This window comes from Fusarium falciforme, chromosome 6 (genome assembly GCF_026873545.1).
Source record: "Fusarium falciforme chromosome 6, complete sequence".
Taxonomy (NCBI): domain Eukaryota; kingdom Fungi; phylum Ascomycota; class Sordariomycetes; order Hypocreales; family Nectriaceae; genus Fusarium; species Fusarium falciforme.
In genome coordinates this window covers 1,758,093-1,776,076 of record NC_070549.1, presented here as the reverse complement: position 1 = coordinate 1,776,076, position 17,984 = coordinate 1,758,093, and the positions used below count along the sequence as shown (strand labels likewise).

At 54.4% G+C, this 17,984-nt stretch overlaps 5 protein-coding genes across 5 annotated transcripts; 2 read left to right on the top strand and 3 right to left on the bottom strand.

Moving 5' to 3' along the window:
• Positions 1-358: 358 nt before the first annotated feature.
• On the top strand, positions 359-2,851 carry NCS54_00810300 (Hypothetical protein; the record flags this gene model as incomplete). The annotated part of the gene is made up of 3 exons (XM_053153501.1): positions 359-403; positions 596-782; positions 897-2,851. 3 exons carry the CDS (start codon positions 359-361, stop codon positions 2,849-2,851), a joined length of 2,187 nt encoding a protein of 728 aa, XP_053009476.1.
• Positions 2,852-6,107: 3,256 nt separating this feature from the next.
• On the bottom strand, positions 6,108-7,301 carry NCS54_00810200 (Ribose-5-phosphate isomerase; the record flags this gene model as incomplete). Its single annotated transcript, XM_053153500.1, has 2 exons — positions 6,602-7,301; positions 6,108-6,550 (listed from the first exon to the last, which is right to left on the bottom strand). The coding sequence occupies exons 1-2, from the start codon at positions 6,999-7,001 to the stop codon at positions 6,108-6,110; spliced, it is 843 nt and encodes a 280-aa protein (XP_053009475.1). The 5' UTR covers positions 7,002-7,301.
• A 377-nt stretch (positions 7,302-7,678) lies between these two features.
• Positions 7,679-10,751, top strand: NCS54_00810100 (DNA replication licensing factor MCM6; the record flags this gene model as incomplete). Its single annotated transcript, XM_053153499.1, has 3 exons — positions 7,679-8,046; positions 8,109-10,581; positions 10,635-10,751. 3 exons carry the CDS (start codon positions 7,679-7,681, stop codon positions 10,749-10,751), a joined length of 2,958 nt encoding a protein of 985 aa, XP_053009474.1.
• A 1,074-nt stretch (positions 10,752-11,825) lies between these two features.
• NCS54_00810000 (Hypothetical protein) lies at positions 11,826-15,736 on the bottom strand (the record flags this gene model as incomplete). Its single annotated transcript, XM_053153498.1, has 3 exons — positions 11,826-14,965; positions 15,026-15,515; positions 15,677-15,736. The coding sequence occupies 3 exons, from the start codon at positions 15,734-15,736 to the stop codon at positions 11,826-11,828; spliced, it is 3,690 nt and encodes a 1,229-aa protein (XP_053009473.1).
• Positions 15,737-17,188: 1,452 nt separating this feature from the next.
• On the bottom strand, positions 17,189-17,870 carry NCS54_00809900 (Hypothetical protein; the record flags this gene model as incomplete). Its single annotated transcript, XM_053153497.1, has 5 exons — positions 17,189-17,214; positions 17,277-17,342; positions 17,406-17,556; positions 17,729-17,743; positions 17,796-17,870. The coding sequence occupies 5 exons, from the start codon at positions 17,868-17,870 to the stop codon at positions 17,189-17,191; spliced, it is 333 nt and encodes a 110-aa protein (XP_053009472.1).
• Positions 17,871-17,984: the final 114 nt, after the last annotated feature.

Below are 17,984 nucleotides of genomic sequence, written 5' to 3'. Positions count from 1 at the left end.
CCCTCCAACCTCTACGCATCTCACCAGTAAGGAGCCCTCCATACACTCGGCTGTTTCAAAACGCCACCTCCAAGACGCAGAAGCAATTCAAGGGAGAGACTGACTGGGGATACCAAGCATCAGGAAGGCATCATCCTGTACGTTGGTGTATGTCCTGTACTAGATCAAATCTCCGAGAAGCAAGACTTGCACAGCGATCTTGTCTTGGCTGACTGGCCCCGCCGGATAAGACCTCGACGAGACCTGTTTAAACCACGACCACAACCACCTTCTACGTCCAAGACAAGTGGTCTGCATTCTCCAACTCTCCTCCCTCAACAACCCATTTCCCATCAGTTCCCCCTTTTCGACAGCTTGAATGTCTGCTGTCAAGTTCCAGTGTCCGCCCTACAAGCTTTTCGAGGTGAGTCGAAACCTAGACCTTGTTCCAACCCTCCCGTGACACGACGGACGAATCCCTCTTTTGTTCTTCGACGCCGCCCACAAGGCTGCATAGAGTCTCTCCTTCTGTCTCCCTCCCTCATCATCTGTCTTTAGACATCTCCCCTCCATAGTGTTTCGGGGCTTCAAACACTGACAGAGAACCCCTACCTAGCCTGACTACCATCCCCAAAAGCCAATAATTGTTGGAGTGGACGACAGGCTCGAGTCGCCTGACACGCTCACGCTTCGTTACGAAGAAGCTGCTCGAGCAGCGAACGGGGGAGACCCAAGAGGGGACTCCCCTCCTAGGCTCTTGGAGATGGCGACCTACACCAAGGCACAGCTGCCCTCGATGCATGGTGAGTAGACTGGTCTTAGTTCCGAGTGACGCAAGTCATGAGTGCTTCAGGCGGCGGCTTGAAGACACTAGGGGGCAGAAGCTATTATTCGAGCAGTGTGCTAATACATGACAGCCGGTTACGATGCAACTCGATATCAGGATGCCAGCTATGAGCAGTATTCGGCGCAGTCATTCCCTACACAGCAACAGACTGAAAAGTTTGCCCAGCTGAACCAGCAAAACTTTGCGTCCAACAATGCCGCTGTTCCTCAGTATATGCCTGCGGGCCCTACGGTGCTGTCATGCCAACCTACGACAGGTATGGTAGGAACCAAGATCTTTATCAAGCTCTCCTCGCAGTACGATCTATTCTCGCTCTCATCGCCGATGCCAATATGGTTTCTCCTGTTTGGTTCAGAGAAATGCACAGCGCAGGATGTGTCCAGAGATGTGCAAGACAGCTCTGGATTTCTTTATACCTGCAGTGGAGAAGCACCGCAATTTTTGGTCACAGGCTGCGCCAACAGCAACGTGCCGCTGTCACTCCTTCTCGAAGGGCCTTCGGGAGAAGAGATCTCGCGAACCGTTGTAGGCACTTTTCAGTATTTTGAAGGGTCGGGAGATGACATCACGCGGCCAACTAAGATACCCAAGCATGAGGACGCGGCACCTGCCCCTGCAGTAGATCAGCCGAGTACCTCGCCCAAGGCTGGCGAGCCTCAGCTGCCATCGGAGCCTCCTACAAATACCTACGAGTATCCAGCTCAACAGGGACAGTATGGCAACACGTTTACGCAAGGAAATAACGATATGCTTAGCACATACAGGAGCACGAGCTTCACCGACCCTCACTACCACCGGCGTCCGTCGGCGACGGCGGGATGGAACCCATACCCGAGCACCCTGGGGAGCACGGGGAGGAACTCGGCGGCAGGCTTGGACCCGACAATGGCGGGACGCCCAAACTTGACGCCACTGCCGATACCATCCTCATCTCAGTCTGGCACACCGCAGTTGATTCGAACAAGCACCATCGCCAACAGTGCTGGAAGCAACTCGAGCTACCATCCCATCTCTCTTTACTCGAGCAAGGCGGTGCTCAAGATTGCGGGAAAGTTGGAGACCATGGCGGAGAACTGGACACAGGAGGAGTGGGAGAACCGTCGACGCATCGTCCTCTTCCGTAAGACTCAGAGAGGATCGACCCTCAACGCAACCTTCCAGCCCGTGGGTGTCCAAGACCGACCCCCAAACAGTGTCTGCATTTCGTGCATCTGGTGGGCTGAGAAGAACGAGTGCTACGTCACTTCGGTTGACACTATCTATCTTCTCGAGCAACTGGTGGCCGCACCAAACCGTTTCAGCGTCGAGGAGAAGAACCGGATCCGACGCAACCTCGAGGGCTTCCATCCCCAGACAGTGTCCAAGGCTAAGGCAGAGAGCGAGGAGTTCTTCAAGATCATCATGGCATTTCCTAACCCCAAGCCCCGCAACATTGAGAAGGACGTCAAGGTGTTCCCGTGGAAGATTCTCGAGTCAGCTCTCAAGAAGATCATCGGCAAGTACAGCGCGAGCCCCAGCAGCACACTCCCGCCGGCCAACGTCATGAACCAACCGAGTGCTCCTTACGCTCCGCTGCCCACGCCTCCTGGACCGGGCATGGCTTCACACACCGACCCTCACCAGCAATACTCCCTTCCCCAGCATCACGACTCGATTCCCTCTCCCCGGTCGCTATCGGGTTCTCAGCCAAGCTGGACCCCATATGCCGCAGCACCAGGATACTCGACAACCGCCTCCCGAACCCTCAGCCCTGGCCTACGCAACTCCAGCCCACAGCAGCCGCAGCCGCCCCTGCGCATCACCACCACGCCCCTGCCGGCGGTTTCGACTTACGACAGCCGAAGTGGAGGATACGGGGCGACAGGATTACACACGCCGATTAGCCACCACCCGCCTGCTGCGACGCCCCCAAGATGGGACCCTACGCCCGCAACATATCCCGAGGGCTACCCCAGCTTGACATCGCAGACAGCTCAGCCAGTCTACAGCGCAGGAGGATACGGTGAGCCGGCACCCAGGGCATGAACAGGCTACAAGGCCTTGTCCCCTCCCCCCCGTCATTATCTGATGACCACTCAAGCCCAGCCTCTTCAGCTCGTGTTCCTACCTCCAGACCTTGATTCACCGTGTCTGGAGGCCGTATTGGACAGCCTCGTGAACATTGGAGAGGAGGGTCGCGGGGGCGAGTCAGGTGTCGTGGCGCACACCAATCAAGGGCCTTGCCAGGACACCATCTCGGGTGGGAGGCAGCCCTCTCAGCTCAACAGTGGCCTTGATATGCCGCCTTCAGCCTCTTGAAGGTGGGGAGTGATGGCGCCATTGGTCGTGCAGGTGGTGGCTGTGATACCTGGGGGACGCACGATACGCGCCGTCCCCCCCCTTGGCGGCTGGCCTGAAGCTGCCTACGACGACCAAGACGACGTCAACGCTTTGTCTCTCGGGGGATGTCGCAAGTCTCAGGCTCCGTCCACTTCTCTAGCGTGTGCTGGAAGTGGTCATGGGGTCGCAGCGGCTCACCATGTCAACCACCCTTCATGAGCCGGCGCTATGGCCAGGACTATTCAACCTTCCTTGTCACGATCAAGCCTAGCGGCGGCTGCGGCAAGGAAGAAATGGAACCAGTCCAACCACGTCTTGGCGGGTAGATCCGTCAAGCACAAACAGGGATCAGCTGTGGACTTTTTGGCTCGGCCACACCACCACGCCCGGGCTTCTCTTCTGAGCTTCTTCTGCACGGCGCTTCTAGGCGTCCTCGCACGGATCCATCCTTTGGATCAGAGTCGTCATGCTCAAGTCATTACATGCACCTCGACAAGGATTCGAGGCTGCATCTTTCCCCTTTCATATTATGCTTTGCGAATTAATGATGCCATTTCGGTCATGTACTACGGTCCGGTATTATAGATTTCGACCGCTTTTGCTCTTGTATTCCTGATTCAATTTCCTTATTCGGGACTAGGTATGTATGTCCCTGGGATCTAGTAACATAGATGGTTTGTTCGTGTACTCGTATGGAAGGCTACGAGATAGATGGGATGGGATGGGTTAGGACAGGATAGGATGGTCGGTATTACGGGTATGATTGGAATGTCGAACAGTGGTTGTCATGAAGGAATGGGTTCAGACAGGATATGTGGGTTCACCCCTAGTTGCCGGGATTTCATGTTATTTGTTTTGGAGGATCTTCATCAATAGGCATTATACCCTTCGTGTGCATTCATTCCTACGTCTCATGTTTTTGCATTGTCTCTTTACTTGGTCTCTCATGGATGGGGTCTTGGGCACGTAGACGGGCAGGGGCTTTTTGCATCAATGGGAAACGGGAATACACGCGGAATTTGGGAGGAATGGGCACCATTCTACGATAGATTACCAGGTACTGGGTAATAATAGTCTCTGGAGCAACCGTCATGTCTATCACACTTGTGTTTTGATTGAGGGTCCCACGGTGAGGGGAAGACGGAATGACGGGTGCATTCCACTCGGAGATGTTGTCACGGCAGCCTCGGGGCGTAAGATGATATGATGGCTTCGTAGCAGACAGACACTGGGAGAACAAAGAATGGAAGGTTTGATTGCGACGGGTGACAGGCGGGCAAAATTTGAGCACGGCCCTTGCTGGCTTGATGTAAGTTTTCCGGGGGGAGGGGGGCGGCCGCGTGGGATGGGCGGGCGAGGCATGTGGTGAGATTGCGCGTGGGCGGTGAAAAAGATGGAGGGGCGTGTCACACGGTGTGGTAGTTGGAGTGGAGTATCTTGTTTTGTTTGCTTGGGTTGAAATGGAGGGATGGGAAAGGGAGGGAGTTGTTTGCTTGTGGTATGATCTGTTGATTGTTTGCTGCTTGGGAAAATTGTTTACGAGATTGGGGGCTAGGTGGTGACTCTCAGGGGTCTCACGTGACTCGCAAGCAACAGCCAAGCAAGTACACCCATAACAATTGACATTGTGTTGAATATTGGTCAGAGGTTCTGGGCAGTTAGTAATCACTTGTACTATATCTCATTTGGAACTGTGAAGTTCAGTATCATGTGTCTGTTCCGTAATCTGACCATTGCTAAGCTGGATAATCTAATAACAATGAGCATGGGATGGGAAGTCTAATGGCAGGGGGTTCTGATTGGCAAGAAGGAATAAGTAACCAAAGCGGAATCAATGTGCACTTTACAATAGGGACTGGCGATTCTTGTGGATTGAGGCTCCATTGCACCTCGATCCAGTACAAAGTCGCTAAACCTCTATCGACATATGAATTCACGCAGATAGATGACAACTTCACCCAATTAATACTTATGCCATTCTGTTGACCAGACCCTAGTCAGGACTTGATTTGACTTGGACTCTATCTTACCTGGTCGAGATACCCGTGATAGCGAGTCTAATCCATGCCAGTGATAAACTTGAGTATCTAAGCTTATAACCATCCAAGCAAGTGATGAACCCCCGGACTACCATTGAGATTATCCAGGATTTTTTGCAACAAACAAGATGGTAATACCTCTATACCAAGGAAGGCAATACTTTTCCATGAACCTCGTCACTATAACCCTTAATTCTTCCCCTACCGATTTCAAATGCCAGGAGTTATCCAAGTCATGCTGAGCTCGACTTGCATGATAGCAATGTATGACCCATGAAAGCTCGAGAATTGTATCACCATTGGTAAGCAATTTGTCGATTTCAATAGGGGGGGACCATCGTCAATCCTCAAGTTTGAACTGTGCTCGATAAGTTCGAGGGGCAACAATCCTGAATCAAGGGTGCCTTGCGATGAAGCTCGGTTGATAATTCTGAGCATTGACACCGATTACGCCGTTTTCCCTCTTTGATGTCAAAATCTATCAGGTTGAACTCCCAGTCCCCTGCTAGGCAACTTTCCAAAGGCAAGTCTGATAGTTGGCCATTCGCAGCATCATGATCACAAGGTAATGTGGACGATGTCGTTATCGTTCTGGCGTAGGAGAGCGTATTGCTTCATAGTAAGTAGGTTTTGCTACTGCTGGATAAGAGCACTAATCAAGTTGTGGTAGAGCGCCATCTTCCTCTAGGTCGTATCCAGGGTATTGTGCAAGACGATCTCGATATATAGGCTCGACAGCATAGAAAGTCTTAAAGAGCCAGTGGGAAGTTCAACCTTTGAACTGCAATTTTGAAGGCGAATCTTAGGTTCACATGAGTCTGCGCGTCGTTTGCTGCCACGGCCAAAACAACGACTGGTCTAAAGCATCGTATTCACTACCATTAAAACAAGAGATAAACCAACACTTTTCCCCTTGTCTTGATTTAAGCCGCATTCTGCACCTGCACCTCACCATTGGCCAGACCAAAGTAGGCGGCAACGGGCTTCTGTGCTTGCAACTGCTTGCCCAGTTTGACGGCCTCATCACCGTTGAAGCCGTGGAAGAGACCAATCTCGACGATACCGGGCAACCGGACAAGCTCCTGGGCGAGGGCGTTGATCTCCCAGGCGCCGCCCTTTCCTTGGCCATCGACCTCGGAGGTGATATCCTTGGCCAGGAGCAGGGGAGGGAAGGGAGCGTCAATCAGCCACATGCCGTTGTCAGTGACGCACTCGCCAGCTTTGCTGGGGAGACCTGAACGGACGACAGGGTTGGGGGAGCCCATGGCCCGAAGACGGGTCAGGACATCAGGGGCAGCCATGGGGAGGACCTCGATGGGGATGGTCTTCCATGTGGTGCACAGTCGGGGAGACTGCTTTCGGTAGTCTATCGAGGTCAGTTTCTCTTACAGATATGACGTACTCAGCAAATGCGTACCAGCCACAGCGATGAACTTCTTGGCTGCAATGGCAACGAGCTTCTCCTGGAACAGACAAGCACCGCCACCCTTGATAAGGTTAAGGTCCTCATCGACCTCATCAGCGCCGTCAAAGGCAACATCGAGGGCGACAGGGACGCCACCGACGGTAGGTCTCTCGTCAAGGTTGGCCAGATTTAGGCCAGCAGTGCGGATGAGACCCTTGGACTGGCTTCCGGTAGGAATAAAGGTCATGCCACCGTAAAACTCGGGTCCCTTGCTGACAATGGCCTCGACAACGTAGACGACGGTGCTGCCGGAGCCGATGCCGACATACTTGTACTCAGGGAGGAGGTGGTCATTAACGGCCTGGTAGGCGGCCTGCCTCTTGGCCGACTCGACGAGGTTTGCTGAAGACATGGCTCTTGATTGAATTGTGGTTGCAGCTGAGGCTGAGACCTTGGCTGGACCTGCGTATGAGAGTTGATGATGATATGATGGTGGATTTGTCCGGCAGCGGGCGCAGGTGTTGTTTATAGATGAGGGGTGGTGGGGAGGTTCAATCACGTTGTGTAGGGTAGATGGCTGATGAGGGAATTAGCGATTGGATGTTGAGATTTATTTAGCATAAATCTACAGGCTCGTAGCGTCAGAGTTTTTGTGGAAACTCACTCTTGTTGCAAGGGGAATGTTTCTCGATGATGATGAGGCTCTGCTTTGTAAGAGCTGATGCGGTTTGGTCAGCTTGCATATGCTTGCTCGGCTTGAGAGCGAGACGGCGTGAGAGCGAAGGACGGTAATGTTTAGCATGATTAACGAACCCGGCGCCGTATAACACCAATTCTTATAGTTGACTTGACCAATGCCGGAACGAGGACGTCTACCATAGCATCCGGCTTAGGAAGGCTTTTTCTTTCATCCATCCGATCATTTAATTTTTTTCCTTTTTGGCGGCTCGCATTGGCTCTTGGAGAAAGGTGGCTGCAATCAATTAAACCCGCGTCAAGCCCCAACAGCCCCACGACGCGTTTTGACGCGTCGCTCCTTCTCTGTAAGACAGCGTAGCGCCTGCCTCTCCTCCCCCACATGCATAACCCATGTCCGTGCCTTCCCCTGGCAACCAAAACCTCCCCTCGATATCAACATCCACCAAGTCAAGGCCTCATCGCAGACGATTCCCATCACCAACCGCCGCCATGGCTACCCCCAGCGATGCCGGATTCATGATGTCCGACGCCCCTTCGAGGGCTGCCGCAACTCCCCGGCGAAACTTTGGCTTCCCCTCGTCCTCTGCATCTCGACCGCGAGGCCCGCCCTCGGAGAATTTGGGAGCGCCCAGTGAAGATGGCTTCGCCGATGATCAAGTCCCTCGGAGCTCCCGAATCCCCAATACCGCCGAGATCTCACGCGTGGAGGATCGAATTGGCCTGCTGGTTCAGGAACACTTCGAGTCCTTCATCGAGAAGTGAGCAACCCTGGCTGGCATCCCCTCACTTTTGAAGCAGTGTCTAATTTCGCCATCAATAGCTTCGCCGAGGGCCCTCTGAGCGCTCCCACCCCCAGCGCCCCTACCCCCAGTGCTGTTACCACAGACAAGTACTACGTCGCCCAGATCAAGGGTATGCGCACATACTCGCTATCGACGTTCTATGTCGACTATAAGCACCTCGCTGCTTGGGAGAATGGTTCCTTGGCCGATGGTGTCATGCGCCAGTACTATCGATTCCTTCCCTTCCTCACTGCCGCCCTGCACAACATGATCGCCAAGCACGAGCCCATATATTTCCGCGAGCATCGCCAGCCCACCGCTTCGAGCAACCTCACCACTTCGGCCGCCAGCCATCTTGGCTCTGCCAGCCAGTCTGAGTCGTCCCATCGCAAGAATGAGCACCAACAAACCGACAAGCTCTTCTCTATCGCCTTCTATAACCTCCCATTGGTGTCAAGGGTGCGTGCCCTCCGAGCTGCCAACATTGGACAGCTCCTCTCTATCTCTGGTACCGTCACGCGAACATCAGAGGTCCGTCCCGAGCTGTCTTTGGCCACATTCGTCTGCGAAGCCTGTCGCACAGTGGTACCAAATGTCGAACAGACATTCAGATACACGGAGCCTACACAATGTCCCAATACTACCTGTCAAAACCGCGTGGCCTGGCAGCTTGACATTCGGCGCAGCACCTTTGTCGATTGGCAAAAGGTCCGAATCCAAGAGAACAGTTCCGAGATCCCTACTGGCAGTATGCCTCGAACCATGGATGTAATTCTCCGTGGAGAGATCGTCGACCGCGCCAAGGCTGGAGAGAAGTGCATCTTCACTGGTGCCCTGATTGTCGTCCCTGACGTTAGCCAACTTGGTCTTCCTGGTCTGCGACCAACCGCCGTCCGCGATGATCGCAATGCCCCAAGAGGTGCCGATGCTGGTGGAAGTGGAATCAGCGGCCTCAAGGCCCTTGGTGTGCGCGACTTGACTTACCGTCTAGCCTTCCTTGCCTGCATGGTAAACCCGGATAACTCTTCTACTGGTCAATCTGCCGCCAGCGGTGTTGCCGATGTTGTCAACGCCTTGACACAAAACAATGCGAACGAGGGAGAACAGAGTGTTGAGGATGCCCAGGCCGCTGTGCTGGCGTCCATGAATCCCTCCGAGATTGAAGATCTGCGAGCCATGGTGCACGGTGATCACATCTACTCGCGCCTCGTCCAGTCCATTGCGCCCATGGTCTACGGACACGAGGTTGTCAAGAAGGGTCTGCTACTCCAGCTCATGTCTGGTGTCAGCAAGACTACTCCCGAGGGTATGCAACTTCGAGGTGACATCAACATCTGCATTGTTGGTGACCCTTCAACCTCCAAGTCCCAGTTCCTCAAGTACGTCTGCTCATTTGCACCTCGAGCTGTCTACACTAGTGGAAAGGCCTCGTCTGCTGCTGGTCTCACAGCAGCAGTGGTCAAGGATGAGGAGACTGGAGAGTTCACCATCGAGGCTGGTGCTCTGATGCTGGCAGACAACGGCATCTGCGCCATTGATGAGTTTGACAAGATGGACATTGCGGACCAGGTTGCCATTCACGAAGCCATGGAACAGCAGACCATCTCTATCGCCAAGGCCGGTATCCAAGCCACTCTCAATGCTCGAACGAGTATCCTCGCTGCTGCTAACCCCGTTGGCGGTCGCTACAACCGAAAGACGACTCTCCGCTCTAATATCAACATGTCGGCACCCATCATGTCCCGTTTTGATCTGTTCTTTGTCGTCCTCGATGAATGTAATGAGCAGGTCGATCGTCATCTCGCAGAGCACATTGTCGGCATCCACCAACTCCGTGACGAAGCTGTCGAGCCTGAGTTCAGCACTGAACAGCTCCAGCGATACATCCGCTTCTCCAAGACCTTCCGCCCCGAGTTTACCGATGAGGCCAAGGATGTGCTGGTCGAGAAATACAAGGATCTCCGAGCAGATGACGCTCAGGGTGGTGTCGGCAAGAACTCGTACCGTATCACCGTTCGTCAGCTGGAGAGTATGATCCGTCTCTCAGAGGCCATTGCCAAGGTGAACTGTGTGGAGGAAATCAGCCCTGACATGGTCGTTGAGGCATACAACCTCCTCCGACAGAGTATCATCTCGGTTGAGCACGACGATGTCGAGATGTACGATGAGGAGCCCCAGGAAGATAGTGAGACGCTTCTTCGGGCTGTTGATGCTGCCTCCGGCCGTGACCAGGAGGGTGATGCACCGATGGTGGAGGAGGAACACGAGCCTGAGCGTAGCAGCGTCGTACCCGAGAAGCGGAAGCTCACCATTACGTACGATAACTACATCAAGATGGTCAACATGTTTGTCCAGCGAGTCAACGACGACGAGAGTGGCACTGGTGAGGGCGTGAATGGCGAGGAGTTGGTGAATTGGTATCTTGAGCAGAAGGAGAGTGAGCTCGAGGGTGAGGAAGACTACCACCGCGAGAAGGCTCTGGCAAACATGGTTCTCAAGAAGATGGTCAAGGTAAGCACAACTGTCTATCCCGCATTGCCCTGCAAGAAACTAACAGGTCACAGGAAAACATTCTCATGGCTCTTCGTGGCGAGGGTCTCACAGACGGCGAGACAAGCTCTGCGTCAGCCGCCCAGGTCATCTATGTTCTCCACCCCAACTGTGCTGTTGAGGAGTTCTAGACTTGTCGATAGATGGAGAAGAAAGAAGAGGATGTGTATATATGCATGTCATGATCTCACGCCTTGGGAGAAGGGCGTTTTGGAGTTGGTAGATATCACATACCCAGTCTACGGGTGGCTTGACTTATGAGCGACGATGACACGGATGGATGGCAGGGTCATAGAGGGACGGATGTTGATACGAGGAGCCAAGGAATATGATGAATAGTTGAAGTAATGTTACGAGTCAAGACGGATTTTATGCATCTTGCTTGAGTGCTTCCTCATGGTTCCATTGATGCATCATGACATTACAACGTTGGATATCATCACACAGAGAACAACCCCATAACGCGAAAATTGTATGATTGATCATTCATCTTCTTGACAGCCTCATACGCACTCGTTATTTGATCGGCGCATAAGAAGCCCTCATCCATCCATTCCCATCATCATGGCCCTTCCACTCCGGTCCGTCCCCCCGAATAAACCGACTGGTTCCTAGTTTTTCCAGCCCGTCTTGATCCAGCACCTTCATACAAGAAATAGAGACAGAGAGAGAACAACTAAAAAAAAAGAGGAAGAAGAAAACAAAAACAAGACAAACAGGTCCATGATCGCAAACCCGAGCCAAATATCAAGGCCCTTTTTGCAAAGTGTGTCTTGTTGGCAGCTGGTTACATGAGCTCGTTTTTTTTGTTGTTATCAGCAAGCGCCCCTCCCTTTTCACCATGACATGTTGCGATGGTGGACGGGGGCGAGGTTGGGGGTTGATACAGAAGAAAAGAAGCGGAAACAGAAAAACAGAATATGCATGTTGCCAGAAAGCTCGTAGTATGAGGTGCCCACATCAGCCAGTAAACCCGCCTGTGTGACTGTGAGAGCCCTGGTGAGCTTCAACATCATGGTTGTTGTTGTTGTTGTTGTTGTTGGCAAGGGACAAGGTATGAGAAAGAGGCTTGCGCATCGGTTGGTTAAGGGGAAAAAAGGCACAGGATGCTCAGCTAGTATTATGTAGTAGAATCGCTCAAGTTTCATATCGTGCACAGCGTCTCAATATCCACGCAAGTCCCTCCTGCTATCGTCATTGTCGACTCAACCCGAAGCGGACAATGAAGCAGGGGTGCCAGAGCCTCGGCTCCAGTTATCAGATCCTCGACTGCGGTATCCGCCGCGGCCTCCTCGGCTAGAGGATGTAGGGTGTTCGCCACGCGAGCTCGACACGTCTCGCTTGCCTCCTCGTCGTTCGTGGCCAGAGCCCCGATGTCTAGGGCCAGACTGTCTGTGAGAGCCTCGACCACCTCGGGTGGCAGAGAAGGGGATAGTGACGATTTTGGGCTCAGTCATGCCAGGGAAGTGAATCTTCATGGCATTGCCGCCGCCAACTACGTCGGCAGGGAAGTAGTAAGGCTCCATTACCGCTGAATGAACAGCAAATTTCTTGGGCAAGGGCTTGTTCTGAGCCAGGGCTGGTTGCCAGGCCGCCTCGGGCGCCTTGTGTGGCAGCCTGATCTGAGGTAGGGAGCCCATCTCCTGTTCCTCAAAGCATTCCTCGGCCATGGGCTTGGTGAATGGTGATGAACGGCCTCTGCCCGTCTGTGGCGGAGCGCTGACCCCAGGAAGAGACACAGTAGCAGAGTCGGAATGGGTAACATAGTCCAAAGCACTCTTACTAGCCGGATCCACGCCAATTGATCTCTGGGGTGGGGACTTTGCGCCATTGAGGAGACTGTTGATGCGGTTCTGCCACACCTCCTGCGTTGCCTCGCCGGCTGTAAGAGGGGCCCGATGGGGGCTCAAGGGAGGTCGGGTGGGATCCTTGAACGGTAGCGGGTTAGCCCAACCGAACTGCGGGCGGACTGGAGGCGCGTGAGATGGCGCCATGGCCGGAGGTAGCTTCACAACAGGATGGGGCTTAGGGAGAGAAACGTGAGGTCGCATCACGTCTCCTTCGTAGGCAGGATGTCCCTCCATTGTGGGTGGTGGCGGAGTGGGTGACTTGGTTCTTGATGGCTCAGCCTGGCTCGAGTCACGAGCATCCTTCATAGGGAAGAATCGTGACGTGCGCGCTTGTGATGCTGCTCCTTTGCCAGTCGGGGGCAGGATCGAACTGCCACCAGCTCCAATCACTCCAGCAGTGGCAGGCGGGGGAGGGTCCTCCCTTGATGGAGCAGCCTTCATCTCCTCTCCAGGAGCCCTCCAAGGGCCAGCTGGGTGCTGAGGATCAGCCTGTCCATGTGGCCCGACTGGTCGTCGAGTACCGTCACCAGGAGCATGAACTTGGCGCCATGTCTCCTTGATGGTAGGTTGAGCATCCTCGATGGTTAAACCACGCTCGGCAAGTTGGCGTTCGTGTTCCGTTCTCTGGGCCAGTCGCGCAGCGCTCATCTTCTTGTCGTTCTCACTGACTGCAGCAACCCATTTGCTAGTAACATCCGAGGCAGGTGCAGCGTGCGCGCCAGGGGGTCCATATCGTGGAGGCACAGATCCAATAGGCGCTGGAGGGTGAGATCGCCCTTGAGAAGGCTGTCGCGCAATGCTCGGAGGAGCGATGGGAGAGGGTCCTTTGCCTCCTTGAGAGCCAGCACGGTTATCGGTAGGTAGGCGTCCCAGATCGGTATTGAAGGTGCCGTTGCCGAGACCCCGGTCATTATTAGGGGAGCCCCAGACATTTCGAGATGGTGGCTGAGATCCCGCGCCCCAGGTTGAGGCGACCCGTTCCTGTCGGGTGGCTGCAGCTGCTCCCCAGAGATCGGCAGGCTTGGCTTCCTGGCTATGGGATACACGTCTAGCGGTCGGTGCCGAGGCATGGGCCGAGTTAGGAGGTCCTGCCTTGGCATCTGACTCTGGTGCGAGATGTCGGGCTGGTGGAGCGGCTGCCGACTTATCGGCCTCGTGTTGGGATTGTACAGGGGATTCACTCGCTGGCGCATTCGATTCGCGCTGCTGAATATGGGTAGGCTGCGATGCATCCTCTGTCTTTGGCGGCGTCTCCTTCTTGTCCGTCTTCTTCTCAGGGGCAGGTCCCATTGCATCAAGCTTCTTCTGGATGCGCTCCCTCCGTTCAGCTTCTTCGCGGGCTTCCTCTTCTTGACGCCGTTTCCTAGCCAATTCAACACGTTCCCGCATGAGCTTCTTTTGGTACTCGACCTCGTCAACTACTGGCTGAAGTGGTGGAGGTGGTCCAGCGACTGGCTCCGGTGGAGGGCCAGCTTGGTGAGGTGCTGCAAAGGCAGCGCGAGGTGAAGCGCGTGGAATCCAGCCTTGCTGATGTGGTCCTCGAGATGGGCCATGCGCTGATACCGAAAGATTTGGCGAGACGGGACTGTCGACAGAGCCCGCGAACGACGTCCTTCGAGTGCCGAGAAGCTCGGGGGGCGGCATAGAGCCTTCATTTCCCTTGTTCATGCGCTGCATGAAGGAACCGCTTCCACCGCTGACGTTGGACGATCCCCGCCGCCTGCCGAAAGGCGCATCCTGTGAAACCCTATTGGTTTGGAATGCACCGGATGGTTCTGCCGGATAGTCGGATGGTGGTGGCCGCTGCAGCAAGGAAGGATGCTTTGGGTGCTGATCCATTCTGAACGAACCACGACGGTTGTCTAGTACTGGCTCGTATCGCCCAGAATGGGAGTTGTAGAGTTCCCTATTGCCGTGTGATGAGCCATCTCTCCAAGCAGACCGGTTAAAGTCGTCGGCTGCAATCTCCTTGGGTGGAGGCGGAGTCATGCCCTTGAAGTGCGATGGATGTCCTGGCCGAGCAAGCTGCGCCTGTTCCGCAATAGGGGATGCCTTTTCCACTGGAGGTAGAGTAGCCCAAGGGGATTTGATGGGAGCTGGGGGTGCTGGAGGTTTGGCGACAAGACTTGGCTTGTCCTGGGAGCCACTCTTCAAGACCAAACCCTTGCCCTGCGCAAGATTGCTCGATTTCGCCAGAGGCGAGCTGATAGAAACGGGAGGAGCAGGAGACCTGGGTTTATCAAGGCCCTTACCCTTGGATGCGACTGAACCATTGTCGGAGCTCGGAGGTGGGTGTTCGTCTGGATGAGGGAGAGTCGTCTTTGTACCGTCTCCCCACGTAATAGCTTCAGGAGCCCAGTCATCATCGTCGTCGTCGATATCGGCCCACTTGTTCTGTCCCTGGGCATCATCCTCGTTCAAACGACTAGCCATGTGAATTCCATACTTTTTCAGTTCCTCATCCGTGAGCTTTTTAGGCTCGGGAGTAGGGGCGGCTAAGATTATCAGTTAGTGAGCTCGAAGATGGATCCGGATCGACGAGGCGGCACACGTACGTCGGTTCTTGTTCCAAACTGCGCTCGCATCAGGCGCACCACCCGGCTTGCCTCCATTTGCGCCAGAAAATCGAGGGGAGGAGTCGCGAGTGCTGCTGCCAGTCTTTGCTATGAGTCGAGGTCTCGAGGAAGACAAGGTCGCGGAGCCGGTGGGAGGAGTGCTGGAGCTGGGTGGTGGTTTGTCGGCGGTCTTTGCCGAGGCGCTGCTGGCGTTCGCCTTTGCTGCGAGAAAGGTCTTATTGACGGAGACGGCCTTGAAGGTAGCTGGTTTCTTGACGGATGAGCCTGTGCGGCCGTGTCCCTTGTCGCCATCCTTGCTCTTGGCGCCATCGGCCTTTGATGCCTCTGTATCGGAACCTCCACTGGCGCTAGCATCGGCGGAATTGAGCTGATCCTCAACGCTCGTGATGTGCTTGTTCTCGATGTCATCGTTGCCGGCACTGCCATTCAAATTCGAGCGGACGGAGTCGACATGTTGAGCGTCGGGCGCCTAGATCAGCGGGATAACAAGTCAGTCATATGTCAAGCTAAAACAGCTTGGCCAGGGTTGTCGGCGTTCGATGTTAAGCGGGCGGCAGCGAGAGCCGCAAGGGTAGGGCCCGGGAACAAAGTTTTATCACTATTTCGGGGAGCTAGACGATGGCAACGTACAGGCTGAGACTGAAAGGCAGTGGCATCGGCAGCTTTGTCAACGGCAGCCTCTGTTGCCATCATACGTCGTGAAAATGCGCCGTTCGTGGGGTAAGCGAAGGAAGCCCTCGTGACAGAGTTTCGCCGCCTAGTCTCGGTGCGTTTCTAGGAGAGTGCGTGTCAAAAGGCTACGGTCGGGTCCCGGGGGAAGTCGAAGATGATGAGGCTGCGACAAGTAACCGCGGGGCGGGGAGAGCGTGGGAGGTAACAGAGCGACCTGGCTAAAGTTGGAGGCGGGGGGTTCGGGAGAGGGAGAGGGAGGAGGGGGATTAGCGGATAGCGAAGCCGATCGTCGTTCGGGCGCAACGTGGCCGTTATTTCGTGCTCGATCCGAGAGGCGAGGCGAGGGGGGGAGAAGGATGTGAGGAGGAGAGTCACCAAAATGTAAGGTGTGTCAGTTGAAGTGTAAGGTGAGGTTTCGAGGTACCCGGAGTAACTGCGGTTGGTGATGTGGAAGGCACTGCAGGCGACGAGAAAATGGCCACTGGATTGGGACTAGCGCCGTATTGGGCTGGGACGTCCCTGCAGGGCTGTTCCAACTGCCAGCTGCCAGGCCCCAACTTTAGGGGCTCCTTCAGGCCACGAGCCGCCAGCCAGGCCTGTCCACATGGACTGGCCGAGTGACTGCGTCGGCGTGTCACCAGGGGTCGGGTGCTAGTAAGAAGTGATCAACGGGCGATACGGGTGAGATCTGATTTAGATTTATTCCGATGGATGCTCCTATCAAGCAAGAAGAGCATCACCTGAGCCTTGGTCAACCTATTTTTGCCTAGCTTGGTCCATTCCATGCTTGTGTCTTTCTTGGTGGTACGTGACAGCAACAAGCTCCAAACCAACGGCGGCTACCTGCCTTACGCTAAAACGCGCCAATGCTGTTATCCATCATCTGAGCTCCCACGAGGTAGGGTACCACCTCTACTGGCAGGGAATCTAGGGCATGATATTCCTGACTGGAAGTAAGAGGAGGAAACATAAGCCTTACTACCAATTGATATCATCAAGTTTCCAGCATCACCGTAGACAAATGATAGCGTTCCTGATCGAACACAAACTGCATGACATCTTCCGGGGCGGCCGACCATCGGAGGTGCATAAAAACCCAAGACATTAATGGAAAGGAACTAACTCGAAATGACGAGACTGAATTGAGATTGATAGCATTTACTGAACTCACAGTGACTCTGAAGCTGCGGATTTGAGTGCTAGAAGAAAACAACTGAGTCAACAGTATTCGCTTTCGGGCCATATCAAGATTAATGCACAACAGCATCAGAACTTGACCACAAACGAGTGCAGTTATGACACATGCCAGAGGCCAAAAAGTTTTAGACTAATGTCACATCACTTGCTTGTTAGAGATACATAGGGAAGCCAAGGCGCGCGCTCGACCGCGGTGTTTAGGAGCTTTATATACACGACCTCCGTTCCCTCTCAGACAATAATCCCGCTAAGGTATCTGAATCCCACAATAATTTAGTGGGCGTTGTTCTTGTGGTGGCCTAAAAGTGTAACCGATCAGTAAACAGAGCTCTCCCTTTGCTCCGAAGCAGGAGATACATACGCAGGTGGAAGTAGTAGTTCTGGGCATAGCCAATGGCAACGAGGAAGACAATGGCGTGAATGATGGCTGCAAGCCAATCGTCAGCATCAACAGTGTACTAGCCGAGCTCTCAAGGGGGAATGTCCGTACGCTTGCCACTGGGGTTCTTGCCAAAGTACTTGGCCTGGTATCGGCCGAGGAGGCCCTTGGCCTTGACCTCGGGAGCGGCACCTCGGGGAAGCTTCTCGTAGAAGCTGACGACACGCTGCATGCGGATAGCATCAGGAGCGGCGCCAATGGCCTGTGTTTGATCGAATTCTGTCAGCCCGTCGAATTCCCCATCATCATTGACTCTCGCGTATCGATCGCTGCGCCGCATCGCCAAAAAGCCGACATCGTTTCCCATCCATCATTTACTCTGAAAAATCGAATTCGAAGATCCGGGGGAGAAGGAGTTTAATCGTGGTGCGTACCTTGGGAGAAGCGACCTGTTTTTGACATCCGGTGTTAGCAACGGAAGCAATCGGAGCACCGGCGGACCTTGCGCTCATAACCGAAGGGGCTCACCTTGGGAGGGATGAGCGTCGAGAGCGCTCGGCGGGTGACGAAGCTCATGATGTCTGTTTGTCGGGTGGATGCGAGACTCGGGGAGTTGTTCAATTTGCCGCGTTGGTCCGTCGAGGGTCTTGGTGACGCTCAATTGCAAGGCTGGGAGTGAGAGGTGGGATT